The sequence below is a fragment of the Bos javanicus genome, chromosome 28 (genome assembly GCF_032452875.1).
Source record: "Bos javanicus breed banteng chromosome 28, ARS-OSU_banteng_1.0, whole genome shotgun sequence".
NCBI classification, from domain to species: domain Eukaryota; kingdom Metazoa; phylum Chordata; class Mammalia; order Artiodactyla; family Bovidae; genus Bos; species Bos javanicus.
The window spans coordinates 44,049,940-44,077,228 of NC_083895.1; the positions used below are offsets into that span (position 1 = coordinate 44,049,940).

General features: G+C 39.8%; 1 protein-coding gene across 9 annotated transcripts in view; it reads right to left on the reverse strand.

Annotated features, from left to right (window-relative positions):
- Nucleotides 1-26,657, reverse strand: part of PTPN20 (protein tyrosine phosphatase non-receptor type 20) — a 123,813-nt gene extending 97,156 nt beyond the window's left edge. For 3 of the 9 annotated variants that reach the window (XR_009734257.1, XM_061405611.1, XM_061405609.1), the window contains exons 1-3: nucleotides 26,260-26,655; nucleotides 16,432-16,545; nucleotides 6,525-6,721 (exon numbers count right to left, since the gene is read on the reverse strand). Coding sequence is in view for 8 of the 9 variants with exons in the window: in XM_061405611.1 (XP_061261595.1) it covers nucleotides 6,525-6,721; nucleotides 16,432-16,545; nucleotides 26,260-26,266 (318 nt within the window). In the remaining variant the exon portion in view is untranslated. Of the gene's footprint in view, nucleotides 1-6,524; nucleotides 6,722-16,431; nucleotides 16,546-19,149; nucleotides 20,929-26,259 lie in introns of those variants that run through there. The other 6 variants (XM_061405608.1, XM_061405610.1, XM_061405615.1 and 3 more) reach the window with 5 other exon arrangements.
- Between the last annotated feature and the right edge of the window lie 632 nt (nucleotides 26,658-27,289).

A 27,289-nucleotide genomic window follows, 5' to 3' on the forward strand; every position in this document is an offset into this window, starting at 1 on the left:
AAACTACCCTAAATTGTATTCGTTTTGCATACTAGTAAGGTTATGCTCAAAACCCTTCAAGCTAAGCTTCAGCAGTAAATGAACTGAGAACTTCCAGATGTACAAGCCGAGTTTAGAAAAGGCAGAGGACCCAGAGATCAAATTGGCAACATTAGTTGGATCATGGAGAAAATAAGGGAATTCCAGAAAAATACTACTTCTTCATTGACTACACAAAGCCTTTGACTGTGAGGATCACAACAAACTGTGGAAAGTTCTTAGAGGTGGGAATACCAGATCACTTTACCTGTCTCCTAAGAAACCTGTATGCGGTCTAGAAGCAACAGTAAGAACTGGAATGGAAAAACAGACTGGTTCAAAATTGGGAAAGAAGTACAAGGCCGTTTATCGTCACCCTGCTTATTTAACTTATATGCAGAGTACACCATGGGAAAATGCCAGACTGGATAAATCACAAGCTGGTCTGGTTGGTGATGGCCAGGGAAGTCTGGCGTTCTGCAGTCCATGGGGTCACAAAGAATCGGACATGACTGAGTGACTGAACTGAGCTGCATCACTAGCCAGTCCCTGAATTCGTCACACTGTGATTTCATTAGGAAATGGGACTTTATCTTTTTCTGCCACACCTTCACCCCAAATTTACAAAAACAAACCCTTTCAGTACAACCTATCAGCACTGTCTGGCTGTTGTGTATGAGTTTTCAGTCTGAGCAGTTCAAAGCACTATTTTTCCTCTCGGAATAACCAGTTGTATCCGCACCATAAATTGAACAGACCATTCTATCCACAATGCCACTTGTCACAGAAGGAGTTCCCATATATGCATAGGTCATCTTCTGTAATCTCTAAGCAGTTTCATCTGTCTTATTTGCCACTTCCTAAATTACTACCACATTTCCTCAACCCTTAAGGTTTATAATGAGTCTTGATAATCTGCAGTTATCCCAGTTCTCATTCCACCACATACACACTTCGCCTTCCTTTCCTAATACTGCATATTTTTGGCCTTCTGTTTCCCCAAGTAAGTTTGATTCAGCTGATTAAATCTCTCTCTCCCTCACCTACAAACACACAAAATTTGAAATCTGTATTAAAACTAGGTTAAAATAACTTTGTAATTTAAATTAAGAAAAACTGTTATCTTCATTATATTAAGTTTTATTATCCATTAATATGACATGAGTTCAGTTCAGTCACTCAGTCATGTCTGACTCTTTGTGACTCCATGGACTGAGGCACACCAGGATTCCCTGTCCATCACCAACTCCCAGAGTTTTCTCAAACTCATGTCCATCAAGTTGCTGATGCCATCCAACCATCTCATCCTCTGTCATCCCTTTCTCCTCCCGCCTTCAATCTTTCGCAACATCAGGATCTTTTCAAATGAGTCAGCTCTTCACATCAGGTGGCCCAAGTATTGGAGTTTCAGCTTCAACATCAGTCCCTCCAATGAACATTCTGGACTGATTTCCTTTGGGATTGACTGGTTGGATCTCCTTGCAGTCCAAGGGACTCTCAAGAGTCTTCTCCAACACCACAGTTCAAAACCATCAATTCTTCGGCGCTCAGCTTTCTTCACAGTCCAACTCTCACATCCATACATGACTACTGGAAAAACCATAGCCTTGACTAGATGGACCTTTGTTGGCAAAGTAAAGCCTCTGCTTTTGAATATGCTGTCTAGGTTGGTCATAACTTTCCTTCCAAGGAGCAAGCGTCTTTTAATTTCATGGCTGCAGTCACCATCTGCAGTGATTTTGGAGCCCCCCAAAATAAAGTCTCCCACTGTTTCCACTGTTTCTCCATCTATCTGCCATGAAATGATGGGACTGGATGCTATGATCTTTGTTTTCTGAATGTTGAGTTTTAAGCCAACTTTTTCACTCTCCTCTTTCACTTTCATCAAGAGGCTCTTTAGTTCTTCACTTTTTGGCATAAGTGGGTGTCATCTGCATATCTGAGGTTATTGATATTTCTCCCGGCAATCTTGATTCCAGCTTGTGCTTCTTCCAGCCCAGCATTTCTTATGATGTACTCTGCATATAAGTTAAATAAGCAGGTGAGAATATACAGCCTTGATGTACTCCTTTTCCTATTTGGAACCAGTCTGCTGTTCCACGTCCAGTTCTAACTGTTGTTTCCTGATGTGCATACAGATTTCTCAGGAGGCAGGTCAGGTGGTCTGGTATTTCCATCTCTTTCAGAATTTTCCACAGTTTATTGTGATCCACACAGTCAAAGGCTTTTGAATAGTCAATAAAGCAGAAGTAGATGGTTTTCTAGAATTCTCTTGCTTTTTCCATAATCCAGCAGATGTTGGCAATTTGATCTCTGGTTCCTTTGCCTTTTCTAAAACCAGCTTGAACATCTGGAAGTTCACGGTTCACATATTGTTGAAGCCTGGCTTGGAGAATTTTGAGCATTACCATGTTAGCATGTGAGATGAGTGCAATTGTGAAGTAGTTTAACATTCTTTGGCATTGCCTTTCTTAGGGATTGGAATGAAACTGACTTTTTCCAGTCCTGTGGCTACTGCTACATTCTCCAAATTTGCTGGCATGTTGAGTGCAACACTTTCACAGCATCATCTTTTAGGATTTGAATTAGCTCAACTGGAATTCCGTCACCTCCATTAGCTTTGTTCGTAGTGATGCTTCCTATGGCCCACTTGACTTCACATTCCAGGATGTCTGGCTCTAGGTCAGTGATCACACCATCGTGATTATCTGGGCCGTGAAGATCTTTTTTGTACAGTTCTTCTGTGTATTCTTGCCACCTCTTCTTAATATCTTCTGCTTCTGTTAGGTCCATACTGTTTCTGTCCTTTATTGAGCCCATCTTTGCATGAAATGTTCCCTTGGTATCTCTAAATTCCCTGAAGAGAACTCTAATCTTTCTCATTCTATTGTTTTCCTCTATTTATATTTCTTTGCAACGATCACTGAAGAAGGCTTTCTTATCTCTCCTTGCTATTCTTTAGGCTAATAGAGTATTGCTGAGAGAATTCACTGATCATAGTAAACACCCTCTTCCAACAACAGAAGAGAAGGCTCTACACATGGACATCACCAGATGGTCAACACTGAAATCAGATTGATCATATTCTTTGCAGCCAAAGATGGAGAAGCTCTAAACAGTCAGCAAAAACAAGACCTGGAGCTGACTGTGGCTCAGATCATGAACTCCTTATTGCCAATTCAGACTTAAATTGAAGAAAGTAGGGAAAACCACTAGACCATTCAGGCATGACCTAAATCAAATCCCTAACGATTATACAGCATAAGTGAGAAATAGATTTAAGGGACGAGATCTGATTGACAGAGTGTCTGGTGAACTATGAACAGAGGTTTGTGACATTGTACACAAGACAGGGATCAAGACCATCCACAAGAAAAGGATATGCAAAAAAGAAATGGGGCCATGCTTACACTTTGACAAGATCCCTCCCATCTCCAAAAAGACATGCTAAAAAACCATTTGTACATAACTCATTTGCTAAGAAAAAGTGACATCAACTGAGTGAGAAGTCCTACCATAATTTAAACCTGAGATATACTTTAAGCCATGCTTCAAAATAAACTAGATTATATTTATCAAAGAAGCAAACTGTTCTACACAGCTGTAATTCAAATAAGGCTCACTCAGGACTCTAACATGTCTCTGATGGAATGAAATGTGATTTGGTTAACAATGCCAAGAAGGCACAAAGAGAAATATTTTAAATTATCAAGATGCCAGGTCTTTTTGGAGAGTGCTCTTTTTGTCAAATTAATATCAAAAAAAAGATTGGATACATTTTTCCAAGGAGCCTAAGTTAACTGTTCAGCACTATATATGCCAAAGATTTATGAGTGAAATTTGAAAATAGTCATGCTAAGAGATTGAAGCCTGGTTTCCAGTCTTTTTTATGTGACTTGAAGAGCTGTATGATCACAGACAAATCATTTCAGCTCCCTGGGACTTAGTTTTTTCACCTTTAAAGTGAGTGTTGGAATAAAAATTTATTTATCTATCTACTAAATCTAATCATCAACACACAAGTCTATGAAGTCTAGACAATTCCTAGGGACAGCATCATAACTGAAAGACTATCAACTGACTATAATACCAAATTAATTCATGAAATGTAAGCAAGGCAAATTCTAATAAAACTAGCTGATTTTCACAACATATTCTAAAAACACCCAGAAGTATTCTAAGATATTCTTTTCTAAAAGGAAACTTTAAAGAGTATCATAACTCATCCTACAAAAGTCAAGTCACAAAATACAGAGGAAAAATCCAAACTATAAAATATACTCAGTTACTCAAAAAAAATCATATACATTTTCTTTAAATAGATAACTTTGAAAAATTTTTAAAAATAAGATATACTCAGTTCTAGAAGACAATCAAGTATTGTTATGTAAAGGATCTACTCGAGACAGTCCATGAAGTTTCTCACTTCCAAATATTTCTCCAAGTAGAAAATCATTCAGATCAGAGAGAAGTATCAGCAGCGGAACTGAGAACCGTGGATTACACTGAGAAAGACTGCCAGCCACAAAGGGGATGGCTGCTTAGATGTGGCCATCTTACATGTCCAGAGGAATGGACGGACTTCTACATGAGGGAACAATCAAGCCACAGTGATGTTTTTCAAAGCAGGAGCATACCTGTCGGCCCTGGGTGGCAGCGGCAACCAAATTGGGAAAGTGGGGGAGACAGTTCCTGCTCTGGGCACTGATTTTTATCTCTATTAATTCTGGAACCTACTGGAAGTGAATATGAGGACAGCAACATGATTGAAGTCCCAAAGCTCCAATAGATCAGATAAGAAAAAAGGGCAAGGCACCCACCAGATGAAAATGCATTTCCCTTTTCGTAAAGGACAGAAACGGTGTGGACCTAACAGAAGCAGAAGGTGTTAAGAAACAGTGGCAAGACTACACAGAAAAACTATACAGAAAAGATCTAGTGACCCAGATAACCGTGATGGTGTGACCACTCGCCTAACGCCAGACATCCTGGAGTCTGAAGTCAAGTGGGTCTTAGGAAACATCACTGCAAACAAAGCTAGTGGAGGTGACGGAATTCCAGGTGAGCTGTTTAAAATCCTAAAAGATGATGCTGTGAAAGTACTGCACTCAATATGCCAGCAAATTTGGAGAATGCAGCAGTGGCCACAGGACTGGAAAAGGTCAGTTTTCATTCCAATCCCTAAGAAAGGCAATGCCAAAGAATGCTCAAACTACCACACAATTGGACTCATGTCACACGCTAGCAGAGTAATGCTCAAAATTCTCCAAGGCAGGCTTCAACAGTACGTGAACTGAGAACTTCCAAATGTTCAAGCTGAATTTAGAAAAGGCAGGGGAACCAGAGATCAAATTGCCAACATCCATTGGATCACAGAAAAGCAAGAAAATTCCAGAAAACCATCTACTTCTGCTTTATTGACTATGCCAAATCCTTTGACTGTGTGGATCACAACAAACTGGAAAATTCTTATGGATATGGGAATACCAGACCACCTTACTTGCTTCCTGAGGAACCTGTATGCAGGTCAAGAAGCAACAGTTAGAACCAGACATGGAACAATGGACTGGTTCCAAATTGGGAAAGGAGTACATCAAGACTGTATACTGTCACCCTCCTTATTTAACTTATATGCAGAGTACATCATGAGAAATGTCGGGCTGGATAAAGCACAAGCTGGAATCAGGATTGCCGGGAGAAATATCAGTAACCTCAGATATGCAGATGACCCTACCCTTATGGCAGAAAGCAAAGAGGAACTAAAGAGGCTCTTGATGAAAGTGAAAGAGGAGAGTGAAAAAGCTGGCTTAAAACTCAACATTCAAAAAACTAAGATCATAGCATCTGGTCCCATCACTTCATGACAAATAGGGTAAACAGTGGAAACAGTGACAGACTTTATTTTCTTGAACTCCAAAATCACTGCAGATGATGACTCAGCCATGAAATTAAAAGACACTTGCTCCTTGAAGAAAAGCTTTGACCAATCTAGACAGCATATTAAAAAGCAGAGACATTACTCTGACAACAAAGGTCGTCTAGTCAAGGCTATGGCTTTTCCAATAGTCACATATGGTTGTGAGAGCTGGACTATAAATAAGGCGGAGTGCTGAAGAACTGATGCCTTCAAACTTGCTGGAGAAGACTCCTGAGAGTCCCTTGAACAGCAAGGAGATCAAATCAACCCTGAATACTCGTTGGAAGGACTGACGCTAAAGCCGAAACTCCATGATTTTGGTCATCTCATGGGAACAGCTGAGTCATTGGGAAAGTCCCTGATGCTGGGAAACATCTAGCACAAGAGAAGAGGGTGTCAGAGGATGAGACAGCTGCTGGCATCACTCGTGCAATGACATGAACCTGGGCAAACTTCAGGAGACGGTGAGGGACAGGAAGGCCTGCTGTGCTGCAGTCCATGGGGTGGCAAAGAGTCAGACATGACCGGGTAACTGAACAACAGCAACAACACAGCCAACCAGCAGAGATCCCTCTCCTTCCAGGCTTACCTTATGATTCACTGGTCTAGGTGTCGTCTCCTGACTCGATGAATGCAGGTCGTCGTGACATGATGAGTAATGCAGGTCTTCACAGCTTGATGAATGCAGGTCGTCGTGACTTGATGAGGGAAGGTCATCATGAGGTGATACAGGCAAAGGTACATTCAGGTTTTTCATATCAGAGTCCTTTCCTCGCTGATCTTCTCCTGAACAAAGAAAAGGAAAGAACTGATTAAATGTAAAGGGTTACAGAGGACAGGTTGACACTTAGTGAGAAAAGTGAAGTTACATGAGGGGAATTTTCATCCACTTTTCCATTTTAGAGTCACCTCATCTTAATCTATATTAATCACTTTTTTCCTTGCTTTTAAAAAATAACTTAGCAAACATGATCCTACCTCTAGGATTTTCCTCAGAAAGTGGATTTTTGAGCAGTCCCTTTGTTCCTGCTTCCATATTACTCAGTAAAGGACTCTTCAGGAAAATTCTAAATATATACCACCTACAGAACCTATGCACTGGGATCTATAGAATTCAATTCTTCTGTGTTTCAGAGTCTATTTCTTGGATAAAGAATAGTGTGTTATGTAAGTCTTATTTTTACATTTTGTATTGTTAATAATAAATCAGAAATATGTTAGTGTACATAGAAAGCTGTTTTAGACTTTATTGAAGAATGTCATATGAATCATCCCCACCACTGTTGGCTTTATGTTAAGATTTTTGGTAATTACTCTGCTAATTTCACTCCACAGAATCTTTCATAGAAACCAAGGGAGTTATTTTTCTCTGATCTTAGAAGTGAGCACTCAGAGTACTGTTTCTTATATCACAGTAAACTTAAACATTACGATTTAGAAATTTATAACATAGCATATTAAAAAATCAACAATAAAAAGTAAAGCATAGTAAACAAGTACAGTAAAATGGAAAAATGCATTTCTTAATGTGTCAAAAAAGGAAATCAAATAGAAATTATGAACTATAACATGAATTAACTTTCTAAGTATATATTAAGAAATATCAATGAAACACAACATATTAAAACTAATGTGAAGTGGCTAAGGAAGTGTTTAAAGGGGAAATGTATAGTTGGAAAAACAGTTTTTAAAAGACAGAAGAAATGACAAAAATGTATTTTGTATTCAATAACAAAGGCCAAGAATAACTGAGGAAATCTCGCAAAACAGAAAGATATCACAAAGAAAAATAACAAATAGAAAATAAGCTAACATAACATAATAAGAATAATCAACAAAATCAAAAGTTGTTTCTCTGAAATCAAAGGCTTAAAAATATACAAACTTGTTTCACTACACCTTATAATAGCAAAAATGAAAAAAAAAAAGGCACAATCACAAATCCAACTATCATTTTAAGAACTAATAAGAAAATTCAATTAGACAAACTTGATTAAATGGAAACTTTTATAAAATTATAAATTATCAAAATCTACTCAAGAACGTACAGAAAGTCTGAATAGTATAACTATTTAGAAAGTTAAACCAATAATAAAATGTCTCACACCCTGGAGGAAAAAGGAATCTGGACCCAAACAGATCCCCAGATGACATTTTATCAAATTTCCAATGAACAAAAATCTTTTTCTTATGCAAACTGTTTTAACAAAAATGTTAAGTACTGATATTTCATTTATATTAAAAGGTTAGCAAATCCTGACATGAAAACAATGCATGTAAAATACAAGTAAGAAAATTACAAGTCAAATTCAAAAATGGACATAGCTGCAAAAGTCCTAAATAAAATACGACTAAATGATACAGTGGAAAAAATGCACAGATGAAGATTTATCTCAAGAATTCAAAGTATGCTCAGTTTCACAAAAATCTGTCAATGCAAAATGGCATATTAACAAAAAAAAGGACAGAAGTCCTATTATCATCTGAACATAAAAAAATCATATGAAAAATTCAATAGTATTTCAAGGTAGAAACAGAAGAAAACTTCTTTAATTTATAGACAAGTTTATCTAATCAAAATATTGAACCAACATTATCCTTAATGGCAAAACTTTAGACACATTCTCATTGTTTTAAAGAAAATATAAGAAAGCCTACTACTTATTTAACATTAAAGACATAATGACTGGGGAAAAAGCAAGTAAATTGTTATCTGCAAATACTGTAATTGTCTACATAGAAAATTAAAGAGACTCCAAGGTCAAATACTAGTAATAATAAGAAAGTCTGACGAAAGAGTTGACATGAGATCAATAAATTAGGATCATTCATAGGCCAACAACCAGATACTGCAACTGCAAAGGAAAATGTGTCATTCACAGTAGCAATAAAAATACAAGGTAATAGAAATAGACCAAACCAAAAATGTATAGTGAAAATTGCAAAATTTTGTTAAAAGTTACAAAAATAGAATAAATAACCTATATTTCATACAAATGAAAACTCCTATCATAATAATGGTAAGTACCCTTTAAATTAAACCACAGATTCAATGGAAATCTGATAAATATTCAAGTAGGATGTGGGGGGGTATTTGCGTGTGTGTGTGTGTATGTGTGTGTGTGTAAACAAACTAGGAAACAGAAATCTAAGAACAGGAAAACAATTCTGGAAAAGGAGAACAGACTGGGTGTATTTGCCCTATAAGACAGCAATACTTACTATAAACTAAAGTCATCAAAACAGTGTGAATTGGTGAAAGGATGGGAAAGCAGGTCAGTATAAAGGAACTGAGATTCAAAAACAGTCCTGAGCCTGTAAGAGCATCTGCCATCTGATAACAAGGGCAGTGCAGATTAGAGTGGGGAAAGTACTAAAATAAATGCGGACAACACAGGAATACAAAGGGTCATAAGAGACTACTAGCAGCAACTACATGCCAATAAAATGGACAACCTGGAAGAAATGGACAAATTCTTAGAGAAGTGTAACTTTCCAAAACTGAAACAGGAAGAAATAGAAAATCTTAACAGACCCATCACAAGCACAGAAATCAAAACCATAATCAGAAATCTTCCAACAAACAAAAGCCCAGGACCAGATGGCTTCACAGCTGAATTCTACCAAAAATTTAGAGAAGAGCTAACACCTATCCTACTCAAACTTTTCCAGAAAATTGCAGAGGAAGGTAAACTTCCAAACTCATTCTGAGGCCACCATCACCTTAATACCAAAACCAAACAAAGATTCCACAAAAAAAGGAAACTACAGGCCAATATCACTGATGAACATAGATGCAAAATCTTTAACAAAATTCTAGCAAACAGAATCCCACAACATATTAAAAAGATCATACATCATGACCAAGTGGGCTTTATCTCAGGGATGAAGGATTCTTCAGTATCCACAAATCAATCAATGTGATACACCACATTAACAAATTAAAAGATAAAAACTGTATGATTATCTCAATAGATGCAGAGAAAGCCTTTGACAAAATTCAACATCCATTTATGACAAAAACCCTCCAGAAAGCAGGCATAGAAGCAACATATCTCAACATAATAAAAGCCACATATGAGAAACCCACAGCAAAATTATCCTCAATGGTGAAAAATTGAAAGCATTTCCCCTAAAGTCAGGAACAAGACAAGGGTGCCCATTCTCACCACTACTATCCAACATAGTTTTGGAAGTTTTGGCCACAGCAATCAGAGCAGAAAATGAAATAAAAGGAATCCAGATTGGAAAAGAAGAAGTAAAACTCTCACTGTATGCAGATGACATGGTCCTCTACATAGAAAAACCCCAAAGACTCCACTAGAAAATTACTAGAGCTAATCCATGAATACAGTAAAGTTGCAGGATATAAAATTAACACACAGAAATCCATGCATGAGGCAGGGTGCTCAGGGCTGGTGCACTGGGATGATCCTGAGAGATAGGATGGGGAGGGAGGTGGGAGGCAGGGTCATGATAGGGATCACATATGCACCCATGGCTGATTCATGTGAATGTATGGCAAAACCACCACAATATTGTAAAGTAATTAGCCTCCAATTAAAATAAAAAAATAAAGTATAGGCTGCACACCAGAAAAATAAAATAAATGAGGCTGGGACAATTGGTTTACCTACCATAAAAGAAAGATCATATCCCTTCCTCACTGCATAAGATCAAAAATCAAAATATACAAAAGAAAAGAGACTATTTTTATTATTTCAGAGTAGAGACAGATTTTGGAATCATGAAAGCAGAGTTTATATAAGAAAAAACTGATATTTGAATATTCATTTAAAAGATAGTATCAAAAAATAAGCATTTACTAGGGGAAAATGATATAACTGATGACAAAATTTATCTAGGATATATAAAGAATTCTTAAAATTCAATAAGAAGAGAAACCAACTATTACTGATTTGAGAATAGAGAAAATTTACCTCATGTCGTCTGGGAAACTCCTTTAACCACTAAAAAAAAAAACAAACAAAAACTGAGCAATAAGATATGGTCCTCTGAATGCTGTGGGATACAAGTCTAACACTCCTGATAATGAATGTTATAATTGCACTGTAGCTCCCTAAAGCCCCTGACATTGGATATCACTGCCACCATTGCCTCATATCCAGATTTAAACAACAGTGAGCTCTTCAAACCTAAGAAGGAGCTTCAAATGCTACAGAGGTCAGTTACATGGAAAAAAATGTCTAGAAGAATTATTAACAAGCAATTCATGGAAGAAGAATACTTAAAAACTAATAAATGTATGAAAAACTGTCCATCATCAGTTAATAAAGAAACTGACTTTCACTTCTGCCCATGAGGGATTCAGTGCTGCAAAACTTATTCACAACCAGAAAATAGGACAAAAGTACATGTGACAACAACTTTCAGATACCGTAAGATAAGCCTGGAGTATCTTATCACATAATTAAAGTCATTAAACGCTCAGAAAACAAAAGCATGGGTTATGTCAAAGAGACACAGGAGTCAACGTGAAAGAGCTCCCAAGGGCCCAGACTGGAACAATTTGAACAAAGTAAATAACATAACTAGATTATAGCATAAATTATAAAATACATATGCACGAGTCCATACTGATATGCTGCTGCTAAGTCGCTTCAGTCGTGTCCGACTCTGTATGACCCCATAGACAGAAGCCCACCAGGCTCCCCCATGCCTGGGATTCTCCAGGCAAGAACACTGGAGTGGGTTGCCATGTCCTTCTCCAATGCATGAAAGTGAAAAGTGAAAGGGAAGTCACTCAGTCGTGTCCGACTCCTAGCGACCCATGGACTGCAGCCTACCAGACTCCTCCACCCATGGGATTTTCCAGGCAAGAGTTACTGGAGTGGGGTGCCATTGCCTTCTCCGATACTGATATAAGCAAATTAATAAGTAAATAAGTAGAGGAATAGAAACAAATCTTCTTTATAAGGCAACCCCAAATAATATACATATACTAATATTACTCCCTCCTCTAGGACGTAAAGCTTCTTGCTCCCTTCCCACCTATGGGAGCAGCCTTATTTTTTGACCTCTTGAATATTGCTCTCCTCTTCTAATGCCACTACCATTGTTCAAGTTGTCACCATTTGTCTTAATTACTGCCACTGCCTTTTAACAAGCCTGCTATTTTCACGCTTACTATCCATCCAATACACCCTCAAGACTGAAATGAGAGACATAACAGATAACAGAAACAGACATATAGGAGTTCTAGATGTTGGCATTAACAAAGGCTTTTAAAGTAATATGTTTGTGTATAATATCATGTATGAAACGAGTCACCAGTCCAGGTTCGATGCACGATACTGGATGCTTGGGGCTGGTGCACTGGGACGACCCAGAGGGATGGTATGGGGAGGGAGGAGGGAGGAGGGTTCAGGATAGGGAACACATGTATACCTGTGGCGGATTCATTTCGATATTTGGCAAAACTAATACAATATTGTAAAGTTTAAAAATAAAATAAAATTAAAAAAAATAAAGTAATATGTTTAAAGCATAATCAAAACAAATGAAAATCTATGAAAGGAACTGAATGAAAGATTTCTGTGGTTTAAAAGCAATACAATAGAAGCAACCTACAATAAATTCATCAGAAGAGGGATGGATAAAGAAGATGTGGCACATGTATAAGATGGAGTATTATCATCTTTATTACCACTTTTTACATCTTATTATATTTATTATATCCTATTACCGTTTATTCAGTTCAGTTCAGTCATTCAGTCGTGTCCGACTCTTTGCAACCCCATGAACTGCAGGACGCCAGGCCTGCCTGTCCATCACCAACTCCCGGAGTTCACTCAAACTCATGTCCATCGAGTCGGTGATGCCATCCAGCCAGCTCATCCTCTGTCATCCCCTTCTCCTCCTGCCCCTAATCCCTCCCAGCATCAGAGTCTTTTCCAATGAGTCAACTCTTCCCATGAGGTGGCCAAAGTACTGGAGTTTCAGCTTTAGCATCAGTCCTTCCAGTGAACACCCAGGACTGATCTCCTTTAGGATGGACTGGTTGGATCTCCTTGCAGTCCAAGGGACTCTCAAGAGTCTTCTTCAACACCACAGTTCAAAAGCATCAATTCTTCGGCGCTCAGCTTTCTTCACAGTCCAACTCTCATATCCATACATGACCACTGGAAAAACCATAGCCTTGATTAGATGGACCTTTGTTGGCAAAGTAATGTCTCTGCTTTTGAATATGCTATCTAGGTTGGTCATAACTTTCCTTCCAAGGAGTAAGCATCTTTTAATTTCATGGCTGCAGTCACCATCTACAGTGACTGTAGAGCCCCAAAAAATAAAGTCTGACACTGTTTCCACTGTTTCCCCATCTATTTCCCAGGAAGTGATGGGACCAGATGCCATGATCTTCGTTTTCTGAATGTTGAGCTTTAAGCCAACCTTTTCACTCTCCTCTTTCACTTGCATCAAGAGGCTCTTTAGTTCCTCTTTACTTTCTGCCATAAGGGTGGTGTCATCTGCATATCTGAGGTTATTGATATTTCTCCCGGCAATCTTGATTCCAGCTTGCGCTTCTTCCAGCCCAGCGTTTCTCACAATGTACTCTGCATATAAGTTAAATAAACAGGGTGACAATATACAGCCTTGACGTACTCCTTTTCCTGTTTGGAACCAGTCTGTTGTTCCATGTCCAGTTCTAACTGTTGCTTCCTGACCTGCATATAGGTTTCTCAAGAGGCAGGTCAGGTGGTCTGGTATTCCCATCTCTCAGAATTTTCCACAGTTTATTGTGATCCACACAGTCAAAGTCTTTGGCATAGTCAATAAAACAGAAATAGATGTTTTTTTGGAATCTCTTGCTTTTTCCATGATCCAGCGGATGTTGGCAATTGGATCTCTGGTTCCTCTGCCTTTTCTAAAACCAGCTTGAACCTCTGGAAGTTCACCATTCACATATTGCTGAAGCCTGGCTTGGAGAATTTTGAGCATTACTTTACTAGCATGTGAGATGAGTGCAATTGTGCGGTAGTTTGAGCATTCTTTGGCATTGCCTTTCTTTGGGATTGGAATGAAAACTGACCTTTTCCAGTCCTGTGGCCGCTGCTGAGTTTTCCAAATTTGCTGGCATATTGAGTGCAGCACTTTCACAGCATCATCTTTCAGGATTTGGAATAGCTCCACTGGAATTCCATCGCCTGCACTAGCTTTGTTCGTAGTGATGCTTTCTAAGGCCCACTTGACTTCACATTGCAGGATGTCTGTTACCGGCCATAAAAAAGGACAAAGTAACGCCATTTGTAGCAACATAGAGGGACCTAGAAGCCCTTATATGAGGGAGGTGAGACAGAGAAAGACAGATATCATATGATATCGCTTATATGTGGAATCAAAAAAAGGGTACAGGTGAACTTATCTACAAAACGGAAGTAGAGCATGTAGAAAACAAACTTCTGGTTACCTGGAAATGAGTGGGGGAAGAGGTGAATTGGAAGACTGAGACTGACACGTACAGACCACTACATATAGAGTAGATAACTAATAAAGGCCTCCTGTACAGCATGGGGAACCCCTCAGTACTATGTAATGGCCCATACGGGAAAAGAATCTAAAAAGGAATGGATATACGTATAACTGACGCACTTTGCTGCACACCTACACAATATTGTAAATCAGCTATACTCCAATAAAAATTTTAAAAATAATAAAGTAGTTTGGCTCTTGCTTCGTCTCTCTCTTATTTTGGATTTTAAATTCATCCATATGTTTAACTTTTCAATTTTACAAAGAATCATCTTTACTTGAGAAAAGAGGTAGTTCACTAAGTGGCAATAAAGAATAAAAGTATAAATTACTATAACAATGTAGGTTTTTTTGAATATAGAAAAATACATTCAGAATCTGAAAAGTTCTACCAATAAACTATGAGAATTGCTAATTTTATTTTTATTTCTTTCAAGAAAGCACACCCAGTTGAGTCACTTGCATATTAATTTGGAAGTGTCTTAAGAAAATTAATGACAAATATTCTTTGTATACTGTTTTTTGTCCTTTGCCCAGACGCTAAAACAAAGTCATGGAGTGCGTAGGATGTAATAGGAAAGAAGCTGAGTCAAATTATAATTCAAAAGATTCCTTTAAAATTTAAATTTCATCAGGTTCTCAAATAGAAGGTCAGAAGATAATTGATAGAATGGTTAGTGCACAGTTAGCTTAAAATGGGAAAAGTATCAAGCAGATTTTTTTAAAAAATCTGGTTACACAAAAGGAAATAAATAATCCTGGACAGTAAACACAGCAATGTAAATTAAAGGAAGCTCAAGGCATCATTTCAAAACAAGTAAATTAACCACAATTCTTCTTGCTATGATAACACCAAATGTGGTGAGATTACAGTATAACCAATATATTGCTGGTAGTGTGATATAAACTCTTCTAATAATAAAAAGTAATACAAAATTCAGATCCATTAGCTCAAGGATCCCCATCTGGAGAATTTATCCTAAAGAATAAATTGGGCTTCCCAGGTGGCGCTAGTGGTAAAGAGCCCACCTGCCTATGCAGGAGACGTAAGAGACGCAGGTTCGATCCCTGGGTCAGGAGGATCCCCTTGAGGCGGGCATGGTGACCCACTCTAGTATTTCTGCCTGGAGAATCCCATGGACAAAGGAGCCTAACAGGCTACAATCCATGGCACTGCAAAAAGTTGGACACGACTGAAGCGATTAGCACACATCCTAAAGAAATAATTCAATGAAAGAACAAAATCTATAAACATTATTAATAGATCAATAATAGTATTTATAATCAAAGCGAACAAAAACTGGAAACGACACCCATGTTATGGATAAGTAATATCACAATGAGAAAGCAAGTGGCCTCCAGGCCTTTCAGATTGCAAACAGGACCAGAATACTTGTGGAGTCAGACCGGCAAGGCTAAAGCGGCAGCCTGGCAGGGAACGCCCTTTGTAGAGCTCTGGCTTAAACCTCTAGCTGGAGGGAGCAACACCCACACCGATGACAGGGAGGCAGCGTAGAAGAGCAACCAAAGGCTAAGCTGAACAAGGAAGGAGTGAAAAAGGTACAAAAGAAATGTTGAAAACTGATGGCAAGCTGCTAACGTGTGAGGCATGCACGACAGTGACAACAGGGGTCGGCTGGGGACAGTCAGCCTCTAATAAAATACTGCGTTAGTATTATACACAAAATCCTCTTCTTTGTGTTTCTGTGCTTTTATATACTTTCTAAAGTACAGAGGCATTTCTGTAATACATACATAGTACACCTACAATCAGAAATAAACATTACGTAATCAGAGTAAAATAAAACACAAGCGTCTAATCTTTGCTATTCTCAGCACGGTGGCTTAAGAGATGCAGACTCTTGGGCCCCACCGCAGACCCAGTGAATCAGAATGTGCAGGTTAACACGTTCACAGGTGGTTCATAGGTATTTGCAGTCTGAGGAGCACTGCCCTGACTCTCCTGCTCCCGCACCCGCCACAGCGCACAGTGCGTAAGAACCTACCAGACGCTGCTGTAGCATTTTCCGGCGAAGACATGCCGTCATTCCCAAAAGAGATGGGTAAAAGGCTTCTCCAGGTACTGAGCCTTGTGTTCTGAGAAAACAATTGTTTTTCACCTGGTCAAACATACAACGTAAAGGAATTTTAGACAACTCGAGTTCTCACAGTTTTAACATATTATTACTCATTTATTCAGTCACTGTTATTCGGCAAATTGAAGGCCGGGAGGAGGAGGGGACAACAGAGGATGAGATGGTTGGATGGCATCACTGACTCAATGGACATGGGTTTGAGTGAGCTCCGGGAGTTGGTGATGGACAGGGAAGCCTGGCGTGCTGCCGCCCATGGGGGCGCAAAGAGTCGGACACGACTGAATGACTGAACTGAACTGATTCAGTGCATTAATTCTTTTATGCCAAACTTATTCTGAATTAGGTGCTGGGGACTCATTATTGAAGGATAAAAATTAAGTTCAGAGCCTGACTTCAAGGAGTTCATTTTCAACCTATAAAACAGCCCTCACATAGGATAAACATTTTTTTCTTTTCTGATCTTTGCCATAGTAGGCCTGTAAGATGATGTTATATTGTTCCTATTGGTTAAAATTTAGAGGGAATTTTTTTGTTTTGTTTTGGTCTGGAGACTTATAGTTTACTTGCCAATGAAATGAAGTGAAAGTGCTGGTTGCTAAGTCATGTCTGACTCTTTACCAGCCCATGAACCATAACCTGCCAGGCTCCTCTGTAGAATACTAGAGTGAGTTGCCATTTCCTAAGCCAGGGGATCTTCCCAACCCAGAGATTGAACTCTTATCTTCTGCACTGCAGGAAGATTCTTTCCATTCCACTACAGAAATAAGGTTACTATAACTGAACCTAAAAGTTATTATTTTGAAACATATATTTTAAAACTTTATGATACAGTATGTTAAGAATGATTATTTAAAACATGGAAGTAAGGCAAAATCATAGGTGGCATGTCCTTCCAACGTTATATGAGAATGGTGTTTAAAAGGCCCTCCCAAGGATTATTTAATAATATAAAGGGATTGTACTTTGTACAATTCATTATTTACTGTTGATTAAAAGTCCTAGACTTAGTAAGAATACATGTTAACCTATAAATCTTCATCCTGTAGGGATACAAATAATTTCCGTCTGGATAAAGAAAGATAATACCAAAGATTATAATTTATCGCCCTGTTGGACATAGACCAGGCTTTTAAAATCTGACCTAGCAATCTTACTCTGACATTTGTTCAAAATACGTATTAAAACCTAGACCCTCGAAATGTTCTCAGAACCACCTTTGCCACGTTCCAGGCTGCTTCACTAATAAATAAATTGAATAAAATCCTTAACATGGTTTCATTTCAAATTTTAATGAGATACATTTTAAATTTTTTGAAACTTCTACTTTTATGAAGGGGGCGGGGGGTGGGTAGATTTCTTCTTTTTAAAAAGACATCAGGACTTCCCTAGAAGTTCAGTGGTTAAGACTCTACATTTCTAAAGCAGAAGACGTGGGTTTGATTCCTGGTCAGGGAACTAAGATCTCACATGCCATAAGGCCAAAAAAATAATAAAAGGACAGCAGTGGCCTTGTGACTGGTACTGAGGTGCTGGACATAAGTGATGAGCCTCCTCTGGAAATAACACTGAAAAGTCAAACATTTATTGTTAAATGAAACCCACCAAGAACGATGCCCAAGCTTCTGCCTCCCAAATATATGACCGAAAATATTTTAAACAATACAATCTTTATAAAAGTTTTTGAAGTATAGTTGGTTTACAACATTGTGTTAGTTTCTGGTGTACACCAAAGTGAGTCAATTATAAACACACACACACAGAGTATTTTCCATTTCAGCTTCTTACAGGGTTTGAGTATAGTTTTCTGTGCTATACCATAGAAGCTTGTTGCTTATCTATTTTATAAACACTGCACTGTGCTCAGTCGCTCAGTCGTGTCACACTCTTTGCAACCCCATGGACTGTAGCTTACCAAGCTCCTCTGTCCGTGGGGATTCTCCAGGCAAAAATACTGGAGCAGGATGCCATGCCCTCCTCCAGGGGATCTTCCCACCCCAGGGAATGAACCCAGGTGTCCCACACTACAGGCAGATTCTTTACCATCTGAGCGCCCAGGGAAGCCCATTTTATATATAGTGGTTTGCATCTGTTAATCTTAGACTCCTAATTTATCCCTGCCTCGCCCCCTTCCGCCTTTGGTAACCGTAAATTTGTTGTCTACGTCTGTGAGTCTGTTTCTGCTTATAAATAAGTTCATCTGTGTATCTTAGATCCCACAGACAAGTGACATTATGCATTTTTCTTTGTCTGACTTAACGTGATACAGACAAGTGACATCATGTATTTTTCTTTGACTTAACGTGATAATCTTTGGGTCCATCCATGTTGCTGCAAATGGCATTATTTCGTCCTTTCTTATGGCTGGACAGCAGCCCACTGTTTATGTTTACCGTATCTTCCTTATCCATTCATCCATCAGTGGACACTTAGGTGCTTCCATGTCTTGGCTATTGTAAATAATGCTGCTATGAACACTGATATGCATGTATCTTTTCAAATTAAAAGTTTTCTCCAGATACATGCCCAGGAGTGGGATAAATAAGTATTTTTGTAAAAATCAATAAGAAAACAAACCAATTCTAAAATAGGGAAAAAAGCAAAACTGACACTCTACCCAAGAATACGTACAGATGGCAGGGAATTCCCTGGCAGTCCAGTGGTTAAGAGTCCATGCTTCCACTTCAGGGGGCACAGGTTCGACCCCCAGTCAGGAAACTAAGACCCCATATGACACTCGGTATGGCCAAAAAAAAAGGTACAAATGGCAAACCAGCATATGAAAAGACGCTCAACAGCACATGTCACTCAGGTCAGTTGGCTCAGTCGCTCAGTCGTGTCCAACTCTTTGTGACCCCATGAATGGCAGCATGCCAGGCCTCCCTGTCCATCACCCCTAGAGAACTGCAAAATAAAACTACAATAAGAGGTTAAGAGCTAACTATAAGAATGGTTAAAATTCAAAAACGTGACAATATTAAATGCTGGCAAGAATGCGGACTCACTGCTGAGAACACAAAATTACAGTCACTCTAGAAAACTATTTAGCAGATCCTTATAAAGCTTGAAATAGTGTTGCCGTATGACCAGCAATTGTTCTCCTAGGTATTTACCCAACTGATCTGCAACTATGTCCACACAAAAACATGCGTTCAAATGAATGTAGTTGGTTTATTCATAATCAGCAAAAACTGGAAGTAATCAAGATGTGATTCAACAGTGGAATGGATAAACTATGGTATATCCACAATGAAATATTATTCAATGATAAAAAGAAATAAGCTATCTAGCCAGAAATAGATATGGAGGAATCTTAAGTGAATGTTGCTCTGGGAAAAAAGCCAGTCTGAAAAGGTATGATTCCAGATTGGCTGTATGATTCCAACTCTATGATAAGGCCTTTATCAGATATGTGTTTTGCAAACATTCTCTCCTAGTGTACAACTTGTCTTTATTTTCTTAACAATATCTTTCACAGAAATTTTTAATTTTAATAAAGTCCAGTCTGTAAGTTTTTTCTTCTTTCTTTTGGTGTTGTGTCTAAAAAATTCATTGCCAAAACCAAGGTCATCTGGATTTCTCCTATGTGACTGTGTCCTTTAAAGAGCTATTTTAAAGTCCTAACCTCCAGTCTCCGTGAATGTGAATTTATAGGGCATTTCCAGGTATACCCAGGTGAGGATGAGTTTCTAACCCAATGACTGATATCCTTAAAAGACGAGTGAAATTTGGACACAGATACAGAGGAAGAAATCCATGCGATAACAGAGGCAAAAATTGGAGTCAAATGTCTACAAACCAAGGAACTCAAAGAGTACTGGCAATCATGAAAAGAGGGAGGCAAGGAAAGATTCTCTCATAGAGACTTTAAAGCCAGCAAGGCTTGCTGACAACTTAATTTCAGAATTTTGCCTCCAAATGTGAAAGAATGCATTTTTCTTTTTTTAAATCATCCAGTTTGTAGAATTCTGTTATGGAAAACCTAGGAAACTAATATATATTCTGGCACCAGAATGTTGTGCTGATGTAATAATTACCTAAAAATCTGGAATTAGGTAATGGGTAGAAGATGGAAGAGTTCTGAGGTACAGAAAGAACTTAGATTGCCTTAAAAACACTATTGATGCAAATACAAATGTTAGGGATTTTCCTGGTAGTGCAGTGGCTAAGACTTCACGCTCCCAATGCAGGGTACCCGGGTTCAATTCCTTGTCAGGGAACCAGGTCATACATGTTGTGTGGCATGGTCAAAAAAAAAAAAAGAATTTAATTTTGTAAAATTAAATATATAAATGCAGATGTTAAAGGCAATTCTAGTAAAGGGGTTGGAAAGAAAAGAGGGGAATTTTAGAAAAAGAACATATCCAAACATATAAGAAGTTTTACAACTCAAAAAGAAAATCAACACAATGTTTTTTCAAACGGGCAAAAAATTTCAAAAAAATAATTTTTTTTTACAAAGTAAAAATACAAATGGTACACAAACAGATGAAAAGATGCTCATCACCATTGGCCAACAGAAAAATGCAAAAGAAAACAATACTAAGATATCACCACATACCTATTTTTAGAATGGCTGAAATGAAACATACGCACACAAAACAATATAAAGTAGTTTTGGCAACAATGTGAAGCAACTGGAATGCTCATTACTGCTGCCTGGATCACTTATTACCCTGTTTATTTTCCTTAGAAGCACCTGTTATTACCTTAAAATTTGCTTACGTATGTATGGAATAAGTCAAAATTTATCTGCTTATATGTTTACTGTGTATCTCAGTCAATATAAGGACCATGAGGCTGGTGACTTGGTCAGTCTTGTTACCATTTTTGTCATCTCCGCACCAAGAAAGATGGCACAAACTGGGCACTCAAAACATATTTATTAAGAGGCAGGAAAGAAAAGAAAGGACACTAAGATAAGTGAACGTGTGGGGGAAGGAGCCAGTCACAGAGCACAGAGGACGACATGCGGTTAGACTGTACCCTACAGAGGACGACATGGTGTTAGACTGTACCCTACAGAGGACGACATGCTGTTAGACTGTACCCTACAGAGGACGACATGCTGTTATAAAAGAAGACGAATGCGGACCACCAGAAGGCTCCATGCAGAGGCCATTAACTTCAGCTGCGTGTCAGAATTACCTGGAGAGCTTTGCAAAGTGCCGATCCCTACCCCAGATCAAGCTGGGAACCACTGAGGAAACGGAGCCTAAACCACAGAGCTGCCTGCATCTGGGTGTAAATCTGGGACAAGTCACTTAACTTCCCTTTGCCCCAAAATTCTCACCTACAAAGTGGAAATAATACACACTTCCCGGAGTCATTGTCTAAAAGTAAGACTACAGATAAAGTTCTCAGTAAATGATAATTCTCCTCCCCAGGGAAAACCTGATGAAATCTTCACTGCCTGGTGATAAATGCTAATTCAATCATTAACTTATTTCAGACAGTGCCTGAAGCCATGAAGTTAAAGACACTTGCTCCTTAGAAGAAAAACTATGAAAAACCTAAGCAGCATATTAAAAAGCAGTTAACATCACTTTGCCAACAAAGGTCCATATAGTCAAAGCTACGGTTTTTCCAGCAGTCATATATGGATGTGAAAGTTAGACCATAAAGAAGGTTGAGCACTGAAGAATTGTTGCTTTCAAACTGTGGTGCTAAAGAAGACTCCTGAGAGTTCCTTGGACTGCAAGGAGATCAAACCAGTCAATCCTAAAGGAAATCAACCCTGAATAATTTTTGGAAGGATTGATGCTGAAGCTGAAGTTCCAATACTTTGACTACCTGATGTGAAGAGTCAACTCATTAGAAAAGACCCTGTTGCTGGGAAAGACTGAGGGCAGGAGGAGAAGGGGCAACAGAGGATGCGGTGGTGCGATGGCATCGCCGACTCAATGGATGTGAGTTTTAGCAAACTCCGGGAGATGGTGAAGCACAGGGAAGCCTAGTGGGCCGCGGTCCATGGAGTCGCAAAGAGTCAGACACAACGCAGCAACGAACAATAACAATCATCAATTAGTATTTTTCTTTCTTACTTGATTATTAAATTGAACATCTGCATTGGGCACATTTAGAAATACAAACTTTTTCACTCTCCTGATAAGATGATGTCTGAAGCCACGTGATTCTCAAACCTGGCTGTAGGTTAATTACCTAAGAAGACTTTTTTTTTTTTTAACTATCACTTGGCCCAAGTCAACTGACTTAGAATCTCTGGGGTGAGTCTAGAACATCAGTATTTTTTTAAAAATTTAACTCAACAGTGATTTTAAAACACAGGACTGAAAAGCACTGATTTGCATTAATGATATCCCATGCTAACTGTACATAAGAATCATTCAGGGAGCTCTTAAAAAACGGATTGAGTCCAGAACCCCATCATGACTTACTGATTCAGAATCTGTGGATGTAAAGCCTATCATTTTGCAAAGCTTCATAAAACTCCCGCAATATTCTGGTGCAGACCCACTGGGAACCTTTACTTTATGCCATGCATTCAGTCTCCCTGTTGTCCACCAGAAAACATCCTTTAGGACTTTCACTGGCCTCCTGTGCCAAGCCTGCTCAGTGGCTTTTAGTCAGCAGATGAAGTGACACATCACAGTAGGTCTTGATTTTACAGATCTTTTCAGAACATGTTCCTGTGATGCCCCTTGACCCAATCATTTACCACACACTGTGCCCAGCGCTAGCTATATAGTCCACTGTCCTTTCTAACCAAACCCCTGTGAGAGGCTGCTGATCTGGTGAGGACAAAATGGAATCACATTACTCCCCAAGCTTTATTTCCCTCTAAATAGTATTGCAATGCCAGGACAAATTAAATGAATATCACTGGTCAGATGAATCTGAATGAAATCCAAGTTGTTCTCTGCACTGAGAAGAAAACTGATATGTTTGCTTCCCTCGGAGAGGTCATAAAAGTAGGGAAAACAAAGATGATCCCTGAGTTAAGAGCATTTCCAAGCTCAACCTAAATCCAGCAGCAGAAACCTCAGAAAATGATTTTAGGGGTGTCAGTCAGTACACACACCACCATGGCTGCGCTACCAGGCATTAATTTAAGTTTATTAAGTATATTAATTCATGTGATCCTCACAAGAACCTTATAGATAGGTATTATTATTATTCTTATTTCATGGATAAAAACAAAAAAAGGAACAGAGGTTAAATATTTTGCCCAAAGTCACATAGCTAATTGGTAGCAGTTTCTGAATCCAGTCAACCTGCTTCAGTCCATTATCTTGTCTACTCCACTAGTATGGTATAGATGAGTGATGACTAAGTTCTTAGAAAAAAAAAAAAAAGTTGAAGTCTGCAGCAGAAACTAGATATCAGACCATGTGTACCCAGGGCAAGTTACTTAACGCCTCTGAGCCTACTTTTGCATCTGAAAAACAGAGATGATAATAGTACCCGCCTCGTTGAGTTGAGGTGACAATTCAACAAGACTATGCATATAATGTGCTTCTAGACAGTGCCCGGCACTTTTAAGAGCTGTCAGGGTCAGCCATTATTATTATCTGTATCATAATACAGCCCAAGCAGTCAGGGAGAAATTACAACCTATGAGGCTGAACATTTTCCCTGCTGATCTTAGATCTGTGGATTCCCATTAACAGCAGAGCCAATAAAACAAGTAATAACAGACATTCACAAAATCTTACACTGTCACTGAGGAAAACCCCCAGCCCCTCCAGTCCAAGGTTATGAGTTGGTCTGGAAATGGAAAGCTCTATTTGCTACAGTTTGGCTGTTTTTAGAAAAACATGCTCAAGTATCAAGTTGTATAAATGTAACCACACCAGGAGCTACACTTTCAAGTAGCTGCAGACTGTGGTGGACGTTGGTTAGAGAATATGTCACAGGAGAAGATTCCCCTCTGGTGGTAAATGTCATTTTCCTCAGTCACATTTGTATAAACAAAAGAAAAAAACAAAGTAAGGACTCAAACAGGTAACAGTCACCATATGCTTGCGACCATACTAAACGTTTTCCATGTATTACCTCACCTAATCTTCACAACACTTTTCCCACCCACAGGAAGCCAACAACCCCACTGGGTTAATCTCACTTTTAAGTTCATGAATACACATCCCAAACAGGCACTCAGCGCTGCCTAGCAATCCAATTCCATTTCCCTTAGTTCAGTTTCCCACTCTCCAGAAGGGCTACGTCACATGTATCTCCTAACGCCTCTTCTCCTCTCCCCTGCTGCCCTTACTCTCAGCCGGTGGCTGCCTTCATAGATTGTGCCTCTACCACCTGTCTGCATCTGTACTTTCCTCAGCTTCCCCTCTAGATACGATGGAATGTATTTTCCTATTCATTTCAAAGCCAACTGCTCACCAGCACTGGGGTCTCCTCTCTGAGGTACTCAAGTACTTCCCCTGAAACGTTCCCCTTTCTCATCTGCATCTCATCTGTTCCCCTTTCTATGAATTCAATCCCATGCAATGGCACCCCACTCCAGTGTTCTTGCCTGGAGAATCCCAGGGACGGGGGAGCCTGGTGGGCTGCCATCTCTGGGCTCACACAGAGTCAGACACGACTGAAGCGATTTAGCAGCAGCAGCAGCAGCAGCACATAAACGGAGAAGCAATGGCACCCCACTCCAGTCCTCTTGTCTGGAAAATCCCATGGATGGGGGCGCCTGGTGGGCTGCAGTCTATGGGGTCGCTAAGAGTCGGATGTGACTGAGCGACCTCACTTTCACTTTTCACTTTCATGCACTGGAGAAGGAAATGGCAACCCACTCCAGTGTTCTTGCCTGGATAATCCCAGGGACGGAGAAGCCTGGTAGGCTGAGTCCATGGGGTCGCACAGAGTTGGACACGACTGAAGCAACTTAGCAGCAGCAGCACATAAACATATTCTAGTTTCCCTTATCTTAAAAGAAAATTCCACTTGACTTTAAGACCCCTCTATTCTACCAAAGTTTTTCTTCTTAAAATGATGAAAATCCTCTTAAGTGCCAAACTATTCTTGCATATTCACCGTGGATGGCCACCATCTCCCTCCGGCTTCCCTTCCTCTTCTCTATGTACACTCCCAACCTAGGTGGTCTCACCTAGTCCTTTAATTTAAATCCCACCTACGTGGTAATGATTCCAAAGACCGATTCTAGCCCTAAAATCCCCTAGGACTTTAGACTCAAATTTCCAATGGCATATTTGACATACCACCTTAAAAGCTGACTAGGTGGTTTATATTACATATGTTTTACCACAATGAAAAAAAAAAAATATACCAGGTGATTGACAGATAGAGTGATGTAGAGATGAAAAACAAGCATAGCTAAATATTAATAGTAGGGTCTAGGTGGTAAGCATATTCAATGTAAAATTCACTGTAAAATTCTTTCCAAGTATATTGTTCCTATGTTGTATGTTGGGGAAAAACCTATTAGGAGTCTCAACATAATATATTCAAAACAATCTTTGATTCCATCCACCTACAGCATTCTCCCATCTCATTAAATAGCAAGGCAAAAGCCCAAAACTCAGCCTTGAGTGGCTCTCTCCCACCTGGAATATAATTCTATGAAGGCAAGTCCTAGCACACAGGAAGTGTTCAAAAATACCTTGGAATTAATCATGAATTAATGCTCTGTTTCTCTCTAAGTCCTACAAGCCTCACTAGTCCTTGAGTGAGAATGGAGCTCTTGGCCTCCAAACCTGCCCAGCCCAGGGAGCAGAAACTGTGTCATAAGACCCGATTATGGCTTCTTACCAATCATAGCAGTTCCATGCTCGTCAGCGAGAGTTCAACGCCTTTCTTTACCACAGAACCAACGTGACTCCTGCCCCAAACCTGTGACACACAGGACCCATGACACATGTCACAGCACAGCTGGGCATCACACTGCCCAGGCTATCTTCCCCCAAGGATTCAGCGGACTCTGACCTCACTTTGCCCAGGGCCTGCCCGAATCCAGCCCAAAGACCTCTCTGGGGCCACAGTCCACTCTTCAGTGGGCACCAGTGGCATTTTCCTCTCAAGACCATTGGCTGGACCCAAGTCAGCCCTCTCACGCTCCTGTGCAGCAGCCCCTCTGCCCTCCCCCAAGTCCCACCTGGCCCCCACTACCTGTCCTCACCTGGATCATACCCCGCCCAGCCTGGCCCCAACCGCCCCGCCCGCCAGCCTCCAGCCCCCTCCCTTGCCAGTTGGGTTCACGCGGGAGCTCTCAGGCCGGGCGAGATCGGTGCCATCCAATCCTGGAGGTTCCCGTGGGCCTGCGCACGGAGCCTCGCCCTGCTCCAGAGCCTCTGCAGCAGTGCTTCCCTCTGCTGGCCTTCCGAAGCACTGCCGCGATCACCGCGGACCCGGTGGTGGATTTCCTGTGGTCCCTGGTCGGCTCCCCTGTGTATGCTCCTTCCCAATGCCAGCAACTCTCTGAACTATGCCCACATCCACTGAACCACTGAGGACTGTGTTCTCTGGGGGTGACCGCCTGGTTCACACCTGCCCCTAAGTTTCCTACTGAGTTGGAGAGGAGCCAGGATAGGGTGCTGGTTTGCAGTGTCAGGATAAGGAAGGTAGTGTTTAGGCACTTCCGACAGGATAGATTATTGGAAAAGGAGTCACTAGCCTGTGCCAGGATGCGAGGTCATTTAGCTGCTAAGTCGAGTGAGACAGTTTCAGCTAGGGTGGTCAGTGTAGGGGGAATTCAACGTATAGACATTGTCTCAGTACTACAAGCCGGAATTGTTTTATCCTAACAAGAGCACCTCTCTTCATTTGGTCCTGACCAGAGCCA